This window comes from Salmo trutta, chromosome 7 (genome assembly GCF_901001165.1).
Source record: "Salmo trutta chromosome 7, fSalTru1.1, whole genome shotgun sequence".
NCBI classification, from domain to species: domain Eukaryota; kingdom Metazoa; phylum Chordata; class Actinopteri; order Salmoniformes; family Salmonidae; genus Salmo; species Salmo trutta.
Window position 1 is genome coordinate 28,196,239 of NC_042963.1, and position 24,509 is coordinate 28,220,747.

The following is a 24,509-nucleotide window of genomic DNA, read 5'->3' on the forward strand; positions in this document are numbered from 1 at the left end:
AGCTGGAGGCAGGGCTTTCTCCTATAGAGCTCCACTTTTATGGAATAGTCTGCCTACCCATGTGAGAGACACAGACTCAGTCTCAACCTTTAAGTCTTTACTGAAGACATATCTCTTCAGTAGGTCCTATGATTAAGTGTAGTCTGGCCCAGGGGTGTGAAGGTGAACGGAAAGGCTGGAGCAACGAACTGTCCTTGCTGTCTCTGCCTGGCCGGTTTCCCCTCTTTCCACTGGGATTCTCTGCCTCTACCCCTATTACGGGGGCTGAGTCACTGGCTTACTGGTGTTCTTCCATGCCGTCCCTGGGAGGGGTGCGTCACTTGAGTGGGTTGAGTCACTGACGTGGTCTTCCTGTCTGGGTTGGCGCCCCCCTTGGGCTGTGCCGTGGCGGAGATCTTTGTGGGCTATACTCGGCCTTGTCCCGGGATGGTATGTTGGTGGTTGGAGATATCCCTCCAGTGGCGTGGAGGCTGTGCTTTGGCAAAGTGGGTGGGGTTATATCCAACCTGTTTGGCCCTGTCCGGGGGTTTCATCGGATGGGGCCACAGTGTCTCCTGACCCCTCCTGTCTCAGCCTCCAGTATTTATGCTGCATTAGTTTATGTGTCAGGGGGCTAGGGTCAGTCTGTCACATCTGGAGTATATCTCTTGTCTTTTCCGGTGTCCTGTGTGAATTTAAATATGCTCTCTCTAATTCTCTCTTTCTCTCTCTCTCTCTCTCTCGGAGGACCTGAGCCCTAGGACCATGCCTCAGGACTACCTGGTTTGATGACTCCTTGCAGTCCCCAGTTCACCTGGCCGTGCTGCTAATCCAGTTCCAACTGTTCTGCCTGCAGCTATGGAACCCTGACCTGTTCACCGGACGTGCTACCTGTCCCAGACCTGTTGTCCCAGACCTGCTGGAACCCTGACCTATTCACCGGACATGCTACCTGTCCCAGACCTGCTGTTTTCAACTCTCTAGAGACAGCAGGAACGGTAGAGATACTCTCAAAGATCGGCTATGAAAAAGCCAACTGACACTTACTCTTGTGTTACTGACTTGTTGCACCCTCGACATCTACTATGATTATTATTATTTGACAATACTGGTCATTTATGAACATTTTAACATCTAGGCCATGTGCTGTTATAATCTCCACCCGACAAAGCCAGAAGAGGACTGGCCACCCCTCATAGCCTGGTTCCTCTCTAGGTTTCTTCTTTGGTTTTGGCCTTTCTAGGGAGTTTTTCCTAGCCACCGTGCTTCTACACCTGCATTGCTTGCTGTTTGGGGTTTTAGGCTGGGTTTCTGTACAGCACTTTGTGATATCAGCTGATGTAAGAAGGGCTATATAAATACATTTGATTTGATTTGATTAATTAGGGCCGATTTCAAGTTTTCATAACAATCGGTAATTGGTATTTTTGGCCACCGATTTGCACTTGTTATTTTTATGGGGGGGGGGGGGGGGGGGGGGGGGGGTTTATGTTTTTTTTTACCTTTATTTAACTAGGCAAGTCAGTTAACTTGTTATGGATAGGGGGCAGTATTTTCACGGCCGGATAAAACACCTACCCGATTTAATCTGATTATTACTCCTGCCCAGAAACTAGAATCGCAAAAGGGTTGTGCTAATGTTTTTCAGCCATGGCCTGCAAAGTCACCATTCATCGTTCTGGCGCCTTCCGAGAGCCTATGGGAGCGTCAGAAAATGTCACGTTATGCCAGAGATCCCCTGTTTTGGTTAGAGATGATCAAGAAGGCCAAGAAATAGTCAGAGAGAGCGCTTCCTGTAAGGAATCTTCTCAGGTTTTGGCCTGCCAAATGAGTTCTGTTATACTCACAGACACCATTCAAACAGTTTTAGAAACTTTAGGGTGTTTTCTATCCAAATCAAACAATTATATGCATATTCTAGTTACTGGGCAGGAGTAGTAACCAGATTAAATGGGGTACGTTTTTTATCCGGCCGTGCAAATACTGCCCCCTATCCCAAACAGGTTTTAACTGACTTGCCTTGTTAAATGAAGGTAAAACATTTTTTTTTAAAAGGTACAGGATGGCAACAACAACTGCCCGAGTTACACAATCCATCCATTAGTGCTCAGACTGAGAGGCTGGACTGAGGGCTTGTAGGCCTGTTGTAAGGCAGGTCCTCACCAGACATCACCGGCAACAACATCGCCTATGGGCACAAACCCACCGTCGCTGGACGAGCTGATCGTCCTCACAGTGGCAGACCACGTGTAACAACACCTGCACAGGATCGGTACATCCAAACAACCCACTGGCAAAAAGTGCTCTTCACTGACGAGTCGCGGTTTTGTCTCACCAGGGGTGATGGTCGGATTTGCGTTTATCTTCGAAGGAATGAGCTTTACACCGAGGCCTGTACTCTGAAGCGGGATCGATTTGGAGGGTCAGTCATGGTCTGGGGCGGTGTGTCACAGCATCATCAGACTGAGCTTGTTGTCATTGCAGGCAATCTCAACACTGTGCGTTACAGGGAAGACATCATCCTCCCTCATGTGGCACCCTTCCTGTAGGCTCATCCTGACATGACCCTCCAGCATGACAATGCCACCATCCATACCGCTCGTCCTGTGCGGGATTTCCTGCAAGACAGGAATGTCAGTGTTCTGCCATGGCCAGCAAAGAGCCCGGATCTCAATCCCATTGAACACGTCTGGGACCTGTTGGATCAGAGGGTGAGGGCTAGGGCCATTCCCCCCAGAAATGTCCGGGAACTTGCAGGTGCCTTGGTGGAAGAGTGGGGTAACATCTCACAGCAAGAACTAGCAAATCTGATGCAGTCCATGAGGAGATGCACTGCAGTACTTAATGCAGCTGGTGGCCACACCAGATACTGACTGTTACTTTTCATTTTGACCCCCCCTTTGTTCAGGGACACATTATTCCATTTATATTAGTCACATGTCTGTGGAACTTCTTCAGGTTGTGTGTCAGTTGTTGAATCTTGTTACGTTCATACAAATATTTACACGTTAAGTTATCTGAAAATAAACGCAGTTGACGTTTCTTTTTTTGCTGAGTTTATAACATTCTATTGGTTGCAAGAATTTTGCATAATTATTTAAATTGAAAAACTAAGCTTTGAATCCGGCGTCGTTTTGGGTATCACTTCATAAACTATGTGCCATGGAATCGGTACATCGAAAATCTCCTCCTTACTATTTTTCAGCCTGTATGGCGCAGTTGTCAATTTTTTGGTCCTTAAATGAAACTAGTATACACTACCGTTCAAAAGTTTGGGTTCACTTAGAAATGTCCTTGTTTTTGAAAGAAAAGGACATTTTTTGTCCATTAAAATAACATCAAATTGATCAGAAATACAGTGTAGACATTGTTCATGTTGTAAATGACTGACTATTGTAGCTGGAAACGGCAGATTTTTTATGGAATATCTACATAGGCGTACAGCGGCCCATTATCAGAAACCATCACTCCTGTGTTCCAATGGCACGTTGTGTTAGATAATCCAAGTTTATCATTTTAAAAGGCTAAATGATCATTAGACAACACTTTTGCAATTATGTTAGCACAGCTGAAAACTGTTAATTTGATTAAAGAAGCAATAAAACTGGCCTTTTTTAGACTAGTTGAGTATATGGAGCATCAGCATTTGTGGGTTCGATTGCAGGCTCAAAATGGACAGAAACAAATAACTTTCTTCTGAAACTCGTCAGTCTTTTCTTGTTCTGAGAAATGAAGGCTATTCCATGCGAGAAAATGCCAAGAAACGGAAGATCTCGTAGAACACTGTGCACTACTCCCTTCACAGAACAATGCAAACTGTCTCTAACCAGAATAGAATGAGGAGTGGGAGGCCCCAGTGCACAACTTAGCAAGAGGACAAGTACATTAGTGTCTAGTTTGAGAAACAGACGCCTCACAAGTCCTCAACTGGCAGCCTCATTAAATAGTACCCGCACAACTGGCAGCCTCATTAAATAGTACCCGCAAAAACACCAGTCTCAACATCAACAGCGAAGAGGCGACTCCGGGATGCTGGCCTTCTAGGCAGAGTTCCTCTGTCCAGTGTCTGTGTTCTTTTTCCCCATCTTAATCTTTAATTTTTATTGGCCAGTCTGATATGGCTTTTTCTTTGCAACTCTGCCTAGAAGGCCAGCATCCCGGAATCGCCGCTACACTGTTGACGTTGACACTGGTATTTTGCGGGTACAATTTAATGAAGCTGCCAGTTGAGGACTTGTGAGCCATCTGTTTCTCATTATTCATTTTGAACTGGACTGTGTGTTTACAGGCAGGAGCAACAGCTCGACGTTAGATCATTAGAACACATTCGCCAAAAGCCAAAAAATACACCTGAATTGATTTCTGCAAATACCACTTGAGTCCTCCTATATTTGGGAACTTCACAGTCCTATTTATCAAACAACCATGAAAAAGGTAGGCTCTCTCTCCCTCAGTTGCCTATGCACATCAACAAGATCAACAACTAATGCTAGCCAGAAACGAGATGCGCTAAAATCTAACGAGGGAACATTATTAGATAAACACAATCAAACTTTTTCAGCTAGTTGGCCGTGAAAATTGCACTGAAAAATTATGGGGAATAGTAGCCTGCAGGTCTTAGTAGCCTGCTGCCCGCCCATTTGATTGATGTCAAATACATTTGATTGACAACTAAGACATAAACTCAATATGGACTACAGCCATTCAAGTTCAGAATAACTAGCTAGCAAAGTGATTCACATTTCTTGCTAGCTAAACAAATGTTGCCTGCAGCTCTAGGTGTAGCCACCAAAAACAATGACATGACATCCTCCCAGCAACTAGCTAGCGAATGCTTGTTTTCAGCTTGCTAAAAAAAGAGCTACATAAATAGGATACACTAGCCCAGAGTTGTCAAACTCAATCAGTGCACAGGGGCCACATTGAAAATATTACAAATTTGCAGGCCAAACATAGATGCATGCTTTTTTTGTAAAAAGGCATAGGCTGCGACACAAACTGCCATTGTATTATTTGAAAAAGATGACCCTTTATAATATCCACTTATGTACATAGGATGCTCTATGTAATATATTAAAACAAAAGAGATACAGTGCATTTGGAAAGTATTCAGACCCCTTGACTATTACAACTAAACAGAAATACCATATTTACACAGTATTCAGACCCTTTGCGATGAGACTCGAAACTGAGATCAGGTGCATCCTGTTTCCATTCATCATCCTTGAGATGTTTCTACAACTTGATTGGAGTCTACCCGTGGTAAGTTAAATTGATTAAACATGATTTGGAAAGGCACACACCTGTCTATATAAGGTCCCACAGTTGACAGTGTATGTCAGAGCAAAAAACCAAGCCATAAGGTCGAAGGAATTTTCCGTAGAGCTCCGAGGCAGGATTGTGTCGAGGCACAGATCTGGGAAAGGGTAGGAAAAAAATGTCTGCAGCAAATACAGGTGTGCCAAGCTTGTAGCATCATACCCAAGAAGACTCAAGGCTGTAATCGCTGCCAATGGAGCTTCAACAAAGCACAGAGTAAAAAGTCTGAATACTTGTGTAAATGTTATTTCAGTTAGTTGTTTCTAAAACCTGTTTTTGCTTTGTCATTATGGGTAGATTGAGGGGGAAAACTATTTAATTCAATTTTAGAATAAGGCTGTAACATAATAAAATGTGGAAAAACTCGAGGTCTGAATACTTTCCCAATGCACTGTATACTTGCTTGTGACTTGTAGTGCAGCACATCATGGGCGATATGGTAGCTGGCCAAAATGAATTGACAACACAAATCATTGCACGGGCCAAATAGAAAAGTACGGCATCATGCCCTGAGCACAGACAGAACAATGAGACAGACATTTCACCGGATGTATAAATGTGAAGCACTCGCTTAGCGTTTCCACTCACTATCAAACATGGTACCGAGAAGAAGCCCACTGGCAGGCAGCATGAGAAGATGGAACAAGATGGATTTTGCTGACATTTTCTCAACAATGAAACTTTTGATCTCAATACAGTTTACTGTTCCCAAAACTAGAATCTGTTATGAACAGAGTGGACTAAGTTTTGTAGACTTTACCTTTTGCAAAAGTGTATTTGTATATATATTTGTTTTATTGTGTTGTTTATGCGTGCAAAGGCAAATTGAGTCATTGCACACGAGCACTTCTGAAGAGGCGTTCCCTAACGGAAATATGCAGAAGTAGCTAGAACGGGCCAATAGGATCTCGCTAGCACGTGCTTGGCTCTGCCCACCTCCTTACTTGTTCTGCCCACTTTGACTAATGTGTTCCCATTGGAAACGAGAGACTGTGGTCCATCTTGGTTTAGTGATACAAATCTTTGCCTTGAGTTTAACACGTGCGCTAGCCTATTACCCACGTTATGACTGACTTGTGGTCATTGCCCTTGCTAGTTTGATTGTATTGACATTCCCAGCCTTAGTTACATTCATCTGTTTTTTTCTTCAGAATATTGAGTCATTGAAACAGTGCATCCCGAATGGGTGGTGCTGCAAACAATGTACCAGGCCATCTCTGATACAACCTGAGAGCAATATTTTTTGGACTGCCAAGAAATGTATTGGTGAAATATGAATCATGCATGAACAGCATCCATCTATTCTGACAATAACGCCTTACTGTACATTTCTATTTAAAATGTAACCTTTCTTTAACTAGGTAAGTCGGTTAAGAACAAATTCGTATTTACAATGACGCCTTACCGGGGAACAGTGGGTGAACTGCCCTGTTCAGGGGCAGAACGACACATGTTTACCGTGTCAGCTCGGGGATTCAAACCAGGAACACTTCGGATACCGGCCCAACGCTCTAATCGCTAGACTACCTGCCGCACATCATGGATTTTTTTGTCAAACATTATTTATTTTAAAAACCTCTTTTAAAGTTGGTTTTGTAACATAAACTGGGAATTTGATACCATTGACTGACATGATTGTCTTAACATATGCAAAGCACGCTGTCAGTTCCACTTTAACTCGTGGAGTTGAGGTTAATCAGCTAAGCAACATACTGTTTGACAAGTAAGCAACTAACTAGCTAAATCATATAGTTAGTTGGAAAGATAGTTTAGTTTTCTGTAGATCAAGAAAGCTAACGTTACTTGCCTCTGTCTATGGTCTTTTTACAACAATAACTGGCGATTTGGCTAGCTACGGTATTAGATACCTTTACAGTTACGGCAGCTAACTAACTAGCCTACGTCAAAAGATAACGTTTGCTACGTGAGCAGACTGATTTTTCTGAAGGCGACTTGAAGCACAGTGGCATTATTTATAATAACTGCAACTTACATTAATCTTCTTGCCATGGTTGTAGCCCCGTGTTTTGATGAATAAACTGTCTGTGTGTGTTATATTTTCAAGGACTTCCAAACAGCTTCTCCACAGCCACAATAAAAAGTACTTCCGGGTCACGGAATATCGAAAACGTTCAAAGTAAAAGTCCCCCACTTAAAAGTAGAATAGTGTAATTAACCTGTATTTATTCATGATCTATACAGTACCAGTCAAAAGTTTGGACACACCTACTCATTCAAGAGTTTTTCTTTATTTTACTATTTTCTACATTTAAGATTAATAGTGAAGACGTCAGCACTATGAAATAACACATATGGAATCATGTAGAAACCAAAAAAAAATGCTAAACAAATCAAAATATATTTTATATTTGAGATTCTTCAAAGTAGCCACTCTTACATTGATGATAGCTTTGCATACGCATGGCAGTCTATCAACCAGCTTCATGAGGTGGTAACCTGGAATGCATTTAAGTTAACAGGTGTGCCATGTTAAAAGTTAATTTGTGGAATTTCTTTCCTTCTTAATGCGCTTGAGCCAATCAGTTGTGTTGTGACAAGGTAGGGGTGGTATACATAAGATAGACCTATTTGGTTAAAGTCCAAGTCCATATTATAGCAAGAACAGCTCAAATAAGCAAAGAGAAACAACAGTCCATCATTACTTTTAAGACATGAAGGTCAGTCAATGGCAGAAAATGTCTAAAACTTTGAAAGTTTCTTCAAGTGCTGTCACAAAAACCATCAAGCGCTATGATGAAACTGGCTCTCATGAGGACCACCACAGGAAAGGAAGACCCAGAATTACCTCTGCTGCAGAGGACAAGTTCCTTAGAGTTACCAGCCTCAGAAATTGCAGCCCAAATAAATGCTTCACAGAGTTCAAGTAACAGACACATCTCAGAATCAACTGTTCAGAGGAGACTGCATGAATCTGGTCTTCATGGTCGAATTGCTGCAAAGAAACCACTACTAAAGGACACCAAAAAGAAGAAGATACTTTCTTGGGCCAAGAAAGACAAGCAATGGACATTAGACTGGTGTTAATCTGCCCTTTGGTCTGATTTGAGATTTTTGGTTCCAACCGCCGTGTCTTTGTGAGACGCAGAGTAGGTGAACGGATGATCTCCGCATGTCTGGTTCCCACCGTGAAGCATGGAGGAGGAGGTGTGATGGTGTAGGGGTGCTTTGCTGGTGACACTGTATGTGATTTATTTAGAATTCAAGGCACACTTAACCAGCATGGCTACCACAGCATTCTACAGCGATACGCCGTCCCATCTGGTTTGCACTTAGTGGGACTATCATTTGTTTTTCAACAAGACAATGACCCAACACACCTCCAGGCTGTGTAAGGGCTATTTGACGAAGAAGCAGTGATGAAGTGCTGCATCAGACGACCTGGCCTCCACAATCACCCGACCTCAACCCAATAGCGATGGTTTGGGATAAGTTGGACCACAGATTCCTTCAAGACTGTTGGAAAAGCATTCAAGGTGAAGCTGGTTGAGAGAATGCCAAGTGTGTGCAAAGCTGTCATCAAAGCAAAGGGTGGTTACTTTGAAGAATGTCAAATATAAAATATATTTTGATTTGTTGAACAGTTTTTTTGGCTACTACATGATTCCATGTGTTATTTCATAGTTTTAATGTTTTCACTAGAAAATAGTAAAAATAAAGAAAAACCCTTGAATGAGTAAGTGTGTCCAAATTTTTGACAGGTACTGTATATATATATATATATATATATATATATATATATATATATATATATATATATATATATATATATATATATATGTTATTTATTTATTTATTTATACACACATTCACCACCATTCCAAAAGTTTGGGGAAACTTACAAATGTCCTTATTTTTTAAAGAAAAACAGACTAGAAGGCCAGCATCCCGGAGTCGCCTCTTCACTGTAGATGTTGAGGCTGGTGTTTTGCGGGTACTATTTAATGAAGCTGCCAGTTGAGGACTAGACACTCTAATGTACTTGTCCTCTTGCTCAGTTGTGTATCTGGGCCTCCCACTCCTCTTTCTATTCTGGTTAGAGACAGTTTGCGTTGTTCTGTGAAGGGAGTAGTACACAGTATTGTACAAGATCTTCAGTTTCTTGGCAATTTCTCACATGGAATAGCCTTCATGTCTCAGAACAAGAATAGGCTGACGAGTTTCAGAAGAAAGGTTTTTGTTTCTGGCCTTTTGAACCTGTAATCGAACCCACAAATGCTGATCCCCTTTTTCCTACAAACATAACGATGGCTATTATGGCCAAACAGTTATATTTTTGTTTCATCAGACCAGAGGACATTTTGCCAAAAAGTACAATCTTTGTCCCCATGTGCAGTTGCAAACCATAGTCTGGCTTTTTATGGTGGATTTGGAGCAGTGGCTTCTTCCTTGCTGAGCGGCCTTTCAGGTTATGTTGATATAGGACTCGTTTTACTGTGGATATAGATACTTTTGTACCTGTTTCCTCCAGCATCTTCACAAGGTCCTTTGCTGTTGTTCAGGGATTGATTTGCACTTTTCACACCAAAGTACGTTCATCTCTAGGAGACAGAACGCATCTCCTTCCTGAGCGGTATGATGGCTGCGTGGTCCCATGGTGTTTATACTTGCATACTATTGTTTGTAAAGATGAACGTGGTACCTTCAGGCGTTTGGAAATTGCTCCCAAGGATGAACCAGACTTGTGAAGGTCTACAATTTTTTTCTGAGGTGTTGGCTGATTTCTTTTCATTTTCTCATGATGTCAAGCAAAGAGGCACTGAGTTTTAAGGTAGGCCTTAGTAATACATCCACAAGTAGACTCAAATGATGCCAATTAGCCTACCAGAAGCTTCTAAAGCCATGACATCATTTTCTGGAAATTTCCAAGCTGTTTAAAGGCACAGTCAACTTAGTGTATGTAAACTTCTGACCCACTGGAATTGTGATACATTGAATTATAAGTGAAATAATCTGTCTGTAAACAATTGTTGGAAAAGTACTTGTGTCATGCACAAAGTAGATGTCCTAACCAACTTGCCAAAACTATAGTTTGTTAACAAGAAATTTGTGGAGTGGTTGAAAAACGAGTTTTAATGACTCCAACCTAAGTGTATGTAAACTTCTGACTTCAACTCTAAGTAGACATTCCAGCTACAATAGTAATTTACAACATTAACAATGTCTACACTGTATTTAGATACATTTGATGTTATTTTAATGGACAAAAAAAAAGACTTTTCTTTAAAAAACAAGGACATTTGTAGGTGACCCCAAACTTTTAAAAGGTTGTGTGTATATATATATTGTAGTATCCCAGGAGGTCTTCCCTGGGGGATGGTAATAGAGGGGAGGTACGTGAGGCGACGTTGGCTCCCTCTGCTGGGAATACGGGAGCTGGGCACCCCGACACGGACAGCTCTAAGTGGAGGTAATTAGAGGAAAGTGCCAACCAGCTGTGGAGGCCAAATAAAAGGAGCACCGTGGCACTTCGCAAAGGAGAACGGGGAGAGACCGACACCCAGCCAAAGTAGAGAAGAAGGACCGAGCCAAACCTAAGTGATTTTCTTTGTTATGTTTATTTTCTGTCTTAGTAAAGTTGTTTTTGCGGACTAAAGCCTCCCTGTCTCTGTGTCAATCTCTGCACGCTCAACCCAACACCCCATGGTTTACCACATATGGTGGAGAATTCGGGCAGCTCAGTAGCTTTGGGTGCCGTGGGGTCGAGCGTACGGAGATTACCACTGAAGAGCTGGTGGCTCAGTTCATCCTCAGCCAGCGGAAGCAACAGGCTCTCCAGGAGCAACCAGTGGAGGAGCAGCACCAACAAAACTGCAGACTGGTAGCAGAGGTAGCCCAGTTGAGTCTGGCTCAGGAGTCTGGCCTGAATTAGTTCCTGGTTCAGTTAAGGGAGGAAGATGACGTGGAGTCATATTTGTGCACTTTCGAGAGGATGGCCCAGAGGGAAGGATGGCCCAAGCCCAAGTGGGCCAGCCTGTTGGCACCCTACCTCTCTGGGAAGGCCCGCTTTGATTTGAACACTGACCAGGCCGCGAATTATGAGAGACTCAAACAGGAGATACTGAGCCGTTATGGGTTCAATCTCGCACGCCGTGCACAACTGGTCCATGACTGGGCCTTTGACCCCACCCTTTCCCCCTGGGCTCAGATGAGCGACCTGGTGCGCCTGACCGAGGGCTGGCTACTGACGGAAGTACCGTCCCTCCCGATGCTCGACAAGCTCGTCCTGGATAAATACCTTCGGGCCCTGCCATACGAGATGAAGACGGTGAGCATGCAGAACCCCCAGAGCCTGGAGGATTGCTGACCGTGGTGGATATTCACCAGAACACGCAGGCCCTGCTGAGAGGGGCCCGAGCGGAGAGAGGAGACGCAGCGAGGGGGACGAACAACACAGAGAGGCGAGGGGCTGATGGGGGCCCGGACGGAACCAGCCGAGGCTGTGACGTTGGAGGGTGACCCAAACTGACGACATCGGCAGCTGTGGGACCCAGATCAGAGACGCTGCTATGGGTGAGGTGAGCCGGGGCATCTCGTATGGAGCTGTCCCAGCCGGGAAGAGGCCATGCCCACCGCATCCCCCAGCTCTGGGGTAACCCGGATGGCGAGTTACGTCACCTGTTGGGCGCATACCGAGACGGGGCTCACACGAGAGGGGAAGGAGGAACCGGGGGACGAGGAGGTGACAGTGTCCTGTGTACACGGGGACACGAGGAGGTACCCAACGGTGCCAGTGAGGATAACCACCCCAAGCGAGTGTGCCAGATGCGCATGGGAGCTGTTCCTAACCTACCCGTGTCCAGTCTCCTCGGTCGAGACTGCCCTCTCTTCCAGGCCCTGTGGAGGAGGGACCTGGGGAGACGAGCACGGGAGGTAGGAAGAAAAGTAAAAAGGACGGTGGCCTGTGCAACCCAACCCCCGCCACAAGAGGTGTCCACTGGGCCCGAGTCGGACCTGGAGGAGGGAGACGACCCCGCTTCGGCACATGAGCCACCGTGCGAGGAAGACCTCAGGCTCCCCTTTATGGAGGTGGAGGCCCTAGATGGACCTCCCGACATGGGAATCCTCACGGGTCAGTTCGGGATGGCCCAGTTAGAAGACCCCAATCTCCAGAATGCTAGGGGCCAGGTGATTGCGGTGGATGGCGTACTGGGGTAAGTGGTTGGCGCTACCCCCACTTCGCAATCAAGCACCATTTATTGTATCAGGTAGTAAAGCATAATGGGGAGACAAAATACTTGTTACTCACACCCAGCCAGTATGTTAGGACTGTGTTGCAGCTTGCCCACAGCCACCTGCTTGGGGCGCACCTAGGGATGGAGAACTGGTTCCACAGGCCCAGAGTCAAAGGGGCGGGGGGGTTTGACCAGGTAGAAATAATTGCCCACTGTTAAGTTATTTTATAACACTGCACTCATCCATCAAATTGTCTCACAGTAAAGTGTAACTTGTGTGTTTGCTTGTTTACGTCTCTGTCTCCTACCCTGTCCCCTGTTCTCCAGGACCTAGGGGTTCTGCCCAACACCCAGACGTGGGATCCACCTGATGTCCTCCATTACCAACCACCCTACAACTTTTCATTACATCATCTACAGCTACTGTTGTCATGTTGTCATTATCTGCTAAGGAAGTTTTCTTGCTCTATCATACTGGGCACATGATATATGAAATAAACAGATGAACTAAAAACACTAGCACTGCAAACACTCAGAGAAAAGAGAACAGCAGTGCCTGGACTTTGCAGTCTCCCTCTTCAAGTCCCCATTCTGAGACTGGCTGCCTGTTGAGAACAAGTGACAGGCAGAATTCCACACACCAGAATTCAGTATTTTAGTCTATGACTGCCATGTGAGTGCACAAAAATGATCAAAGTTTATGTATTAAAATCTTAAATGTTGCCAGGTGGGTTTTCACAGCTGTTTCACAAGGTGTTAATTATTGTAAGTTGTAAGGTATCATTTGATGGTATTTATTTGTTCCACATTATTCATTGTTGTATACTAGGACCTACATGTACAATAGATACATATATGAGCTATGCGAGATATATATTTTTTTTTATCATAATAGAGGACTAGTGAAATGATATTATTTCAGTGTAGGGAAGGGCAGTTTGAAATAAAAACATGACAGCCAGACAAGCCAGTGTACGAGTCAAAGGGATTTGCATATGAATGGAGTTGATATTAGCTGACTTTGTGATCTGTAAGGTAAGTAACTTTAATGTGTCAAGCAGATTACATGTTTTCTTTGCCATTATCGAAATGTAGCAACTTTTAAGACATGGACTTCATGTTGTAATGTTAACAAGGTACCAAAAAGTAATCTGAATTAATATTTTCATTTTATTAGCTAAACAAAACTTATTTAAACAGCAAAATTGTCACAGAAATCAGCCTTGTTTGCATAGCGATGATGATAAGAAAGTAACTTAGTCTGTAATGATCTCCATAATTCAAATCATTAGGTCATCACACCTTTGACATAGCAACGGACGCTAATAGTTTATCGAATCCCGTTGTGACGTAGAGGTGGACACTATTTGGCCGAGGGACATTATTTGGCATGACAGGTCGGCCCATGCCAAATCTTTTCAGCCTCCTGAGGGGGAAGAGGCGTTGTTGTGCCCTCTTCACAACTGGGTTGGTGTGTGTGAAATATAGATGATAGATCTTTAGTGATGTGGACACTGAGGAACTTGAAGCTCTCGACTCGCTCCACTAAAGCTCTATCGAAGTGAATGCGTCCGTGCTCTGCCCTCTGTTTCCTGTAGTCCACGATTAGCTCGTTTGTCTTGTTGAGGGAGAGGTTGTTGTTCTGGCCCCCACTGCCAGGTCTCTGACCTCCTCCTCATAGGCTGTCTCATCGTCGTCGATGATCATGCCTACCACGTCATGTTGTCTGACAACTTAATGATGGTGTTGGAGTCGTGTGCGGCCACACAGTTGTGAGTGAACAGGGTGTACAGGAGGGGACTAAGAAGGCAACCCTGAGGGGCCACCGTGTTGAGGGTCAGAGTGGCGGATGTGTTGTTGCCTACCCTCACCAACTGGGGGTGACAGATCAAGAAGTCCAGGATCCAGTTGCACAGGCCACACAAACGCTTCACACCGCGTGGCCGCTGCCACTCTAACCTGGTGGTCCCAGCGCGCACGACCCACGTGGAGTTCCAGGTCACCGGCAGCCTCTGGAACTGCCGGTCTGCAGCCAACAAGGCAGAGTTCATCTCAGCCTATGCTACCCTACAGTCCCTCGACTTCTTGGCGCTGACGGAAACATGGATTACCACAGAAAACACTGCTACTCCAACTGCTACCTCCTCGTCTGACCACGTGTTCTCGCATACCCTGAGAGCATCTGGTCAGCGGGGTGGTGGCACTGGAATCCTCATCTCTCCCAAGTGGACATTCTCTCTTTCTCCCCTGACCCATCTGTCTATCTCCTATTTTGAATTCCATGCTGTCACAGTCACTAGCCCATTCAAACGTAACATCCTTATCATTTATCGCCCTCCAGGTTCCCTTGGAGAGTTCATCAATGAGCTTGACGCCTTGATAAGTTCCTTTCCTGAGGATGGCTCACCCCTCACAGTTCTGGGTGACTTTAACCTCCCTACGTCTACCTTTGACTCATTTCTCTCTGCCTCCTTCTTTCCACTCCTCTCCTCTTTTGACCTCACCCTCTCACCGTCCCCCCTACTCACAAGGCAGGCAATACGCTTGACCTCATCTTTACTAGATGCTGTTCTTCTACTAATCTCACTGCAACTCCCCTCCAAGTCTCCGACCACTACCTTGTATCCTTTTCCCTCTCGCTCTCCTCAAACACAACTCACTCTGCCCCTACTCAGATGGTATTGCGCCGTCGCAACCTTCACTCTCTCTCTCTCCTGCTACTCTCTCCACTTCCATCCTATCATCTCTTCCCTCTGCTCAATCCTTCTCCAACCAATCTCCTGATTCTGCTTCCTCAACCCTCCTCTCCTCCCTTTCTGCCTCCTTTGACTCTCTATGTCCCCTATCCTCCCGGCCGGCTCGGTCCTCCCCTCCGGCTCCGTGGCTTGACGACTCATTGCGAGCTCACAGAACAGGGCTCTGGGCAGCCGAGCGGAAATGGAGGAAAACTAGCCTCCCTGCGGACCTGGCATCTTTTCACTCCCTCCTTTCTACATTTTCTTCCTCTGTTTCTGCTGCTAAAGCCACTTTCTACCACTCTAAATTCCAAGCATCTGCCTCTAACCCTAGGAAGCTCTTTGCCACCTTCTCCTCCCTCCTGAATCCTCCTCCCCCTCCCCCCCCCCCTCCTACCTCTCTGCGAATGACTTTGTCAACCATTTTGAAAAGAAGGTTGACGACATTCGATCCTCGTTTGTTAAGTCAAACGACACCGCTGGTCCTGCTCACATTGCCCTACCCTATGCCTTAACCTCTTTCTCGCCTCTCTCCAGATTAAATCTTGCGACTTGTGATGGCCGGCCGCCCAACAACCTGCCCGCTTGACCCTATCCCCTCCTCTCTTCTCCAGACCATTTCCGGAGACCTTCTCCCCTACCTCACCTCGCTCATCAACTCATCCTTGACCGCTGGCTACATCCTTTCCGTCTTCAAGAGAGCGATAGTTGCACCCCTTCTCAAAAAAACCTACACTCGATCCCTCCGATGTCAACAACTACAGACCAGTATCCCTTCTTTCTTTTCTCTCCAAAACTCTTGAGCGTGCCGTCCTTGGCCAGCTCTCTTGCTATCTCTCTCAGAATTACCTTCTTGATCCAAATCAGTCAGGTTTCAAGACTGGTCATTCAACTGAGGCCGCTCTTCTCTGTGTCACGGAGGCTCTCCGCACTGCTAAAGCTAACTCTCTCTCCTCTGTTCTCATCCTTCTAGACCTATCTGCTGCCTTTGATACTGTGAACCATCAGATCCTCCTCTCCACCCTCTCCGAGTTGGGCATCTCCGGCGCGGCTCACTCTTGGATTGCGTCCTACCTGACAGGTCGCTCCTACCAGGTGGCGTGGCGAGAATCCGTCTCCGCACCACGTGCTCTCACCACTGGTGTCCCCCAGGGCTCAGTTCTAGGCCCTCTCCTATTCTCACTATACACCAAGTCACTTGGCTCTGTTATATCCTCACATGGTCTCTCCTATCATTGCTACGCAGACAACACACAATTAATCTTCTCCTTTCCCCCTTCTGATAACCAGGTCTGGCAGACATATCAGTGTGGATGACGGATCACCACCTCAAGCTGAACCTCGGCAAGATGGAGCTGCTCTTCCTCCCGGGGAAGGACTGCCCGTTCCATGATCTCGCCATCACGGTTGACAACTCCATTGTGTCCTCCTCCCAGAGTGCTAAGAGCCTTGGCGTGACCCTGGACAACACCCTGTCGTTCTCAGCTAACATCAAGGCGGTGACCCGATCCTGTAGGTTCATGCTGTACAACATTCGCAGAGTACGACCCTGCCTTACACAGGAAGCGGCACAGGTCCTAATCCAGGCACTTGTCATCTCCCGTCTGGATTACTGCAACTCGCTGCTGGCAGGGCTCCCTGCCTGTGCCATTAAACCCTTACAACTCATCCAGAACGCCGCAGCCCGTCTGGTGTTCAACCTTCCCAAGTTCTCGCACGTCACCCCGCTCCTCCGCACACTCCACTGGCTTCCAGTTGAAGCTCGCATCTGCTACAAGACCATGGTGCTTGCCTACGGAGCTGTGAGGGGAACGGCACCTCCGTACCTTCAGGCTCTGATCAGTCCCTACACCCAAAGAAGGGCACTGCGTTCATCCACCTCTGGCCTGCTCGCCTCCCTACCTCTGCGGAAGCACAGTTCCCGCTCAGCCCAGTCAAAACTGGTGCCAGAGCAGCGAATGCTCTGGCATCCCAATGGTGGAACAAGCTCCCTCACGACGCCAGGACAGCGGAGTCAATCACCACCTTCCGGAGACACCTGAAACCCCACCTCTTTAAGGAATACCTGGGATAGGATAAAGTAATCCTTCTCACCCCTAGTTGAACACGTGACATGCTGGTAGAAATTAGGTAAAACAGATTTCAGTTTTCCTGCATTAAAATCACTGGCCAAAAGGAGCCCTGCCTCTGGATGACTATTTTCTTGTTTGTTCATGGCCCCATACAGCTCCTTGAGTGTGGTCTTAGTGCCAGCATCGGTTTTTGGTGGTAAATAGACAGCTATGAAAAATATAGATGAAAACTCTCTTGGTAAAAAGTATGGTCTAAAGCTTATCATTAAGTATTCTAACTCAGGTGAGCAGAACCTCGAGACTTCCTTAATATTAGAGGTTGCGCACCAGCGGTTGTTAACAAAGAGATACGCACCTCCTCCCTTGATCTTACCCAACGCTGCTGTTCTGTCCTGCCGATGCATAGAAAAGCCAGGTAGATGTATATTATCCATGTCCTCTGTGAAACATAGGATATTACAGTTTTTCTTCCATTTTCTGCAATGTTGCAAACTAGCATAAGGAACAACTCTCTGAAAAATGTGTCCTACCCAGTCAAAAACAGTGACAACCATAACACGTAGCACCAACGGGCATGTGGAGGGAGGGTTGTTGAAATGTAACATCCCATCAAAATCTTGCCGCTGGGACCCAGCAAACCATTCAAACTGTTTTTGCACTACAAAATTCTCCAAACCTCCTAGGGAGGTGTGACAGCGATGTGATTTTAGAGGTATGGCAACCCAAGATTACATATTGTCTTATAGAGAGAGAACTATTCTAGGTGCCAAAGTAAAAGTGGGGGGGTTGTAGAATATGGTGTTATTTCATGGGGGACTGAGGTCTATATACCCAGCAACACTTTCTACTCAATCCACTTCTTTGGTCCACATGCAATACATCAGGGGTACTCCAGTACTATTTCAGAAGGTCTGGTCACACAAATTTCCTAGGTGGCAAAGGTCCGGATGGAGAATGTAATTTATCGACGTAGTAACAAACACCGCATCGCAACCCATGCGACCTCAAACTGTTCACACCTCTCTTGTTGGCAGAGAGAAAATTTACAGTTTTAAAGCTAATTTCCTGCAATTTTACACATTTTGCATGGGGCAGAGATTGGTTTTGCTGTTTTAAAGCTAATTTCCTGCAATTATATGCATTCTTCAATGTATTGTGTGTTTATATGATACCAGGAGTCGAAGCCTGACTGCTATTGACCCCGTTCTGGGTCCGGATCCAGTCCGCGGTCCGCCAGTTAAGTATGTAGGCAATACACTATAGGCCCATGAATTACATATTGGCTTATAGAGAGAAAAAATGGGGGAAAAATGAAATAAATGTTTGAATTATCATGCTATTTCAATGGCAATACATTACGTTATGCAGCATAATGAAAATGTGATTTCCAATTTTGGGAGGAAGTTGGCAAAACTTTGCAATGGCCAATTGGAAAACACATTGTCACTAAACGTAGTGTCAAAAATCTTAGGAATATGTGGGACAAGAATTCAAAGGAAACATTCAAGGTCTTAATTAGATTGAGGAACAGGTTGAGTTGACCAACCCTTTGAGCCCGTCAACCATATGTAATAAGATAGGAGATGACGACCAAAGCAAATCAAACTTTATTAGTCACATGCACCAAATACAACAAGTGTAGATTTTTCCGTGAAATGTAAATTGACCGGTGGCGATTTTTATGAATTGTTCAGCAGTCTAATGAGTTGGGGGTAGAAGCTGTTTAGGAGCCTTTTGGTCCTAGACTTGGCGATCCGGTACCGGACATCATAAACTTAAGTCAGTGCAACAAAGTCAAAAACAATAAACTAATTGATACATCAATCAAACAGAGTATGGAGGAGAAATGCAGTGAACCTTAAATATGGTGAAGAATGGGTAACACAGCACAAGAAACCCAACGCACTCTTTTGTTTCTGTAAATCATCAAATAACAGTAAATGAGCAATGCTAGCATGTAATATCTGTGCAAAGAGGTGTCAGTTTGATTGTGTTGGCCTATCTCCAGATAGTCAAACGGATGTAGAATCTGCTACATTTCTATGCAACTCAGAATCATGTCGAGTTCAAGTACAGCCATTGCATAATGTATTTAGTCTTAAAGGGGACTGTGATACATTCTATTGCTAGTGACAACATGGTGAAATTTAACAAAATGGTAGAGGAAATATGTAAATGAGCACAAAACCTATTGCCTGTGGAGAGTTTAAAGGAGGGAATGTCAACTGCTCAAAGTCCCTCACACTGCCAACTTAATATGCAAAATATACACGCTTTTGGGGATAAAGAACCTGCTTCTTATCTTCATCCTGACGTAGCCAATAGTTGATACGATGCAGTGTCAGGGGTGCAGCCCCATCAAGTCGTAGACACCCATGATATTGGGAATGAATACTACCAGTTAGAGACAGATAGTTGTGGTAGACGTTTATCAGATGACGAAATCGTAAGCTCTATGAAAACTGAATCAGCAGCATGTAACTGGAGAGGTTGACATCAAAATAAGCGAGGATACACTGAAGTGTGTTTTGTAAGGTTGAGGCAAATTTTGGAGGGTTCAGGTTTACCACTAAACCAGGTCTACAGACCCTAATGAGTAATTCCCAGTGGTGTAAAGTACTTAAGTTAAAATACTTTAAAGTACTTAAGTCATTTTTGGGGTATCTGTACTTTACATTACTATTTATATTTTTTACAACTTTTACTTTTACTTCACTACATTTCTAAAGAAAAGCATGCACTGTTTCCTCCATACATTTTCCCTGACACCCAAAAGTACTCATTACCTTTAGGATGCTTAGCAGGACAGGAAAATGTTCCAATTCACACACTTATCAAGAGAACATCCCTGGTCATCCCGTATACTGCCCCTGATCTGGCGGACTCACGAAACACTAATGCTTTGTTTGTAAATTATGAGTGTTGGAGTGTGCCCCTGGCTATCCATGAATAAAAAAATAAAATGGGGCCATCTGGTTTGCTTAATATAAGGAATTTAAAATTATTTATACTTTTACTCTTGATACTTAAGTATATTTTAGTAATTTCATTTACTTTGATACTTAAGTACAGTATATTTAAAACCAAATACTTTTAGACTTTTACTCAAGTAGTATTTTACTAGGTGACTTTCACTTTTAGTTTAGTCATTTTCTATGAAGGTATCTTTACTTTTACTAAAGTATGACAATTGGGTACTATTTCCACCACTGCTAATCCCAACTCCGCTTTACTTCGACACATAGAAAATTGTTTTCTCTATAAACCAATATATAATTTATAGGCCAATATTGTATTGCATTGCAGTCAATGGAGTTGGTGGAGTACAAAGTGCTGCTGGGTATTTAGACCACAGTACCCCATGAAATAACACCACAAATAGACTCTATATAATATATGGTGGAGCACATTGAGAAATGGTTGGAGCTTAAGTAAATTAATGTTAAAAAAACATACCATATTCTACAGCCCCTACTGATCTACCACTAAAGTAGTACTTTTCTTTAGTTACGTAATTTTTACATTATGCACTATGCTAAGCTGCAAAAATGTTTTATTTATTTTCATACACATAGCGTTTTACCGCAGACTTTTATTTTGAAGGCAAACTCGGAAAACCGAAAGTCTTAATGCTGCTACCATGACGCAATTGTTTTTGCCGTGACGCTAATCGACACATGCTTTTGCTCCCGTCAGTGCTAGACAGACTCTTTGGGACAGTGCCTAACCTAAACTTAACCCTTACATAACCCATTTTTACATTTCAACTTCAATGGAGTAGGACGTCTAAACTTAACCCTTAAATAACCAATTTTTACATTTCAACTTCAATGAAGTAGGGACGTCCCAAGGATTCAGAATAGCACAGACCCTTCATCTAGCACACGTGTGGAACACTTCCAGGGATACAGCTGCGCAATGCGTATGTGCTTAACCTTAAACCTAACCTTAACCACACTGCTAACCATATTCTTAACCTTGAATTAAAATCAAAAAGCTCATTTTTGTTTTCATGAATTTTTACAATATAGCCAATGTTGACTTTGTGGTTGTGCTATCTAGTGGAAACCTTGTAGAAGTCTGTGGTCAGAGAGGAAAAGACAAAGTGCAAGGTTTTACTCCACCCACAACCTGTCCACAAAAATCCTACTTGAGACTTATTTGATTGAATAGAAGTTTCGTAATGGTTAGATTGTTAAGAACATACTGATATAAGTGGATGCACGTGACATTTCAGTGTTGTGCCTGTTGTCAAAGAGATAGATAGGACTCATCATGGATATAGAAAGAGTAGTAATCAATCACATTTTATTTATATAGCCCTTCTTACATCAGCTGATATATCAAAGTGCTGTACAGAAACCCAGCCTAAAACCCCAAACAGCAAGCAATGCAGGTGTAGAAGCACGTTGGCTAGGAAAAACTCCGTAGAAAGGCCAAAACCTAGGAAGAAACCTAGAGGAACCAGGCTATGAGGGGTGGCCAGTCCTCTTCTGGCTGTGCCGGGAGGAGGTGATGTAATTAAGTATTTTTGCAGGCACTAACTCCGCCATGGTTCGTTGCAGGGCTGGTGTTATGTGGGGGCCTTAGGGAGCCCACCTTACCGTACCTCTTTGCCCGTCCAAATAAAATATAGAAATATTGATTATTTATTTGACCAAGACGCTCGCCCACAGAAAGATGCACCAATCTCAGATAAAGCATCCGAGTCTCAGTATGTGTAGACCATGTATCTGATGCTGACTGGGCCAAAATAGTATGGCATGTCATACCCCTGTATTTCTGGCCAGACAGCATCAAATACATTGGCTACATATAGTTTCGCTCACTCAGATGCTATGTCAGGTGAGAGAGTTTCAGCTGAGAGGAAGGGGCAAAGCGAGAGGGCTCACGCCAAAATCTGTCTATAATAAGTCCAATTCGTTTCTATGTGCATATATGTAGACCTAACCTTGTCACCTGCCTTCCCGCCTTTGGGACGACGCCTATTGTTAGGATGGAAACATGCTCACCTCGTCATTATATACAGGATCTCTGGTTTCAGCCTCTTGTGAATTGGAAAGGAAAGTTGGCGCTGATTTACATTGCATTTACATTTTAGTCTTTTATCAGACGCTCTTATACAGAGCGACTTGCAGTATTGAGTGCATGCATTTTCATACTTTTTTTTAACGTACAGTGCACTGTTAGGATGCTGGCTTCCCCTAAAGTAAATGTATGTTTTGCCCAAATTATATAATTACTCCTGTCTAAATAAAACATTCAAAATACTTCACCAGAGAGCATGACTTTCCACAGAGAAAGATATGGCGTGTTTCTCTCCAGAATGCATGCACTCAGCCTTCCAGAATGCACTCAGCTGTTTCAGTCTATGAATTGCTTGCCCTTTGATAGTTTATTTTTGATCAATTCCTCATTATATATGTCACCAGTAGGCCTAGTAAAGGTGCTTGCAATCCCCCGTCATTTGGTTACATCAATATCTGTTAATGCATGTATTAATTACAGTCATTTACCTGGCCTGCTGCGTGCAAATGCTCACTCGGATACTGAGCCCTCTCATCTTTGAAGCATCCTCTGAAGCCTTCTCCTGCTGTTCAAAGACCATTCACTGGCATTTTCTACAAGAACTTTGCCTCCAGAAATAAAAGCTTCTCCAAAGTGGGTGTGACACCTACTCCCATTGCATGCTGCACTGCTGCTTGGATTCCACCAGGCGATCTGTTCACCGACTGCCCTGGCATGTCTCCCCCTGTCTGGTACAGGTACCTCCACCACACTCACCCCTCTCTCCCGAGCTTTCGCTAGTCTCCAGCACTCCCGAACTGTTGGGACTAGGGACTCTGAACTTACAATGGCTAGCCTCAAATCGTTATATATTTTCTTGATTTCTTGTGCATTTTGCTATTTGCCTCATGACTCCTACATACTTTGTTGACTATAAACTTTCTTTACCCATCCGTGGGACAGACTATGTTTGTTCCCACACTCGGGACTCTGACTCTCTATTGGTTACACAGATTTTTGGCCTCCCATCCCATTCTAACAACTTTTGCCGGCTTTGTATTCATGTTACCTGATGAAATTACTGTGCAATATGATGTTGTTGCCATCTGTTGCACATTCAGATGTCATAAATCAGCACTGCAGAGCTCTCCCTGTCCTGTGCCGTGCCTTGATTGTATTACCGTTGATGATATCTGGAAATGTGCATGTTCACCCTGGCCCATCTACTGTTGCTAGCCCCGATTCTGACTTGTGCTCTGATATGTTTCACTGATTTCTGCTCTCGTAAAAGCCTGGGTTTTCTGCACGTTAACACTAGAAGCATATTAAGTAAAATGGATCAAATGAAAGTGTGGGTTCACAGCTCCAATCCAGATGTGTTGGTCATTACTGAGATGTGGTAAAGAAAGAATGTTTTGAATACTGATGTTAACCTTTCTGGTTATAGCCTTTTTCGGCAAGACAGATCTTCCAAAGGTGGGGGAGTGGAAATCTTTACCAAGGATCACCTTCAGTGCTCGATTGTCTCCACCAAGTCTGTCCCCAAACAATTTCATTTGCTGGTTTTAAGCATTAAACTTTCAAATAGTTCTTTGTTGACTGTTGCTGGGTGCTATCGTCCTCCAACAGCACCAGCCTGTACCCTACCTGCCCTAAGCTCTCTCCTGGCCCCTTACACTAAGTGTGCATTTGTCCTGCTAGGTGACCTAAACTGGGACATGCTTAAACCACCTGTACAAGTCCTAAAGCAATGGGACTCCCTAAATCTTTCTCAGATTATCACCAATCCCACAAGGAATGACTCCAAACACCCAAAAAAGGCTACTCTCCTCGATGTTATCCTCACAAATAATCCTGATAGGTATCAGTCTGGTGTTTTCTGTAATGACCTTAGTGATCACTGTTTTACAGCCTGTGTTCATAATGGCTGCTCAGTGAAACGACCTGTCCTGATTTGTCATAGACGCTTGCTGAAAAACTTGATGAGCAAGCCTTCCTTCATGAACTGGCCTCTGTGAAATGGTATAGAATCAGCTCGATCCCCTCTGTCGAAGACGCTTGGACCTTCTTTTTTGATATTTTCTGTGGTATTGCTAACAAACACGCCCCCGTAAAGAAAATGAGAATTAAAAACAGGTTCAGCCCCTGGTTTGACCGTGATCTTGCGGTGTTACTCCACCTCAAGAATTGCATTTGGCGAAAGG

General features: G+C 44.3%; 1 protein-coding gene across 1 annotated transcript in view; it reads right to left on the reverse strand.

Annotated features, from left to right (window-relative positions):
* Positions 1-7,418, reverse strand: part of mrpl23 (mitochondrial ribosomal protein L23) — a 119,631-nt gene extending 112,213 nt beyond the window's left edge. Inside the window, exon 1 of the mRNA XM_029758492.1 lies at positions 7,292-7,418. Within this exon, the coding sequence (XP_029614352.1) occupies positions 7,292-7,308 (17 nt within the window). The 5' untranslated portion in view covers positions 7,309-7,418. The remainder of the gene's footprint in view (positions 1-7,291) is intronic.
* Between the last annotated feature and the right edge of the window lie 17,091 nt (positions 7,419-24,509).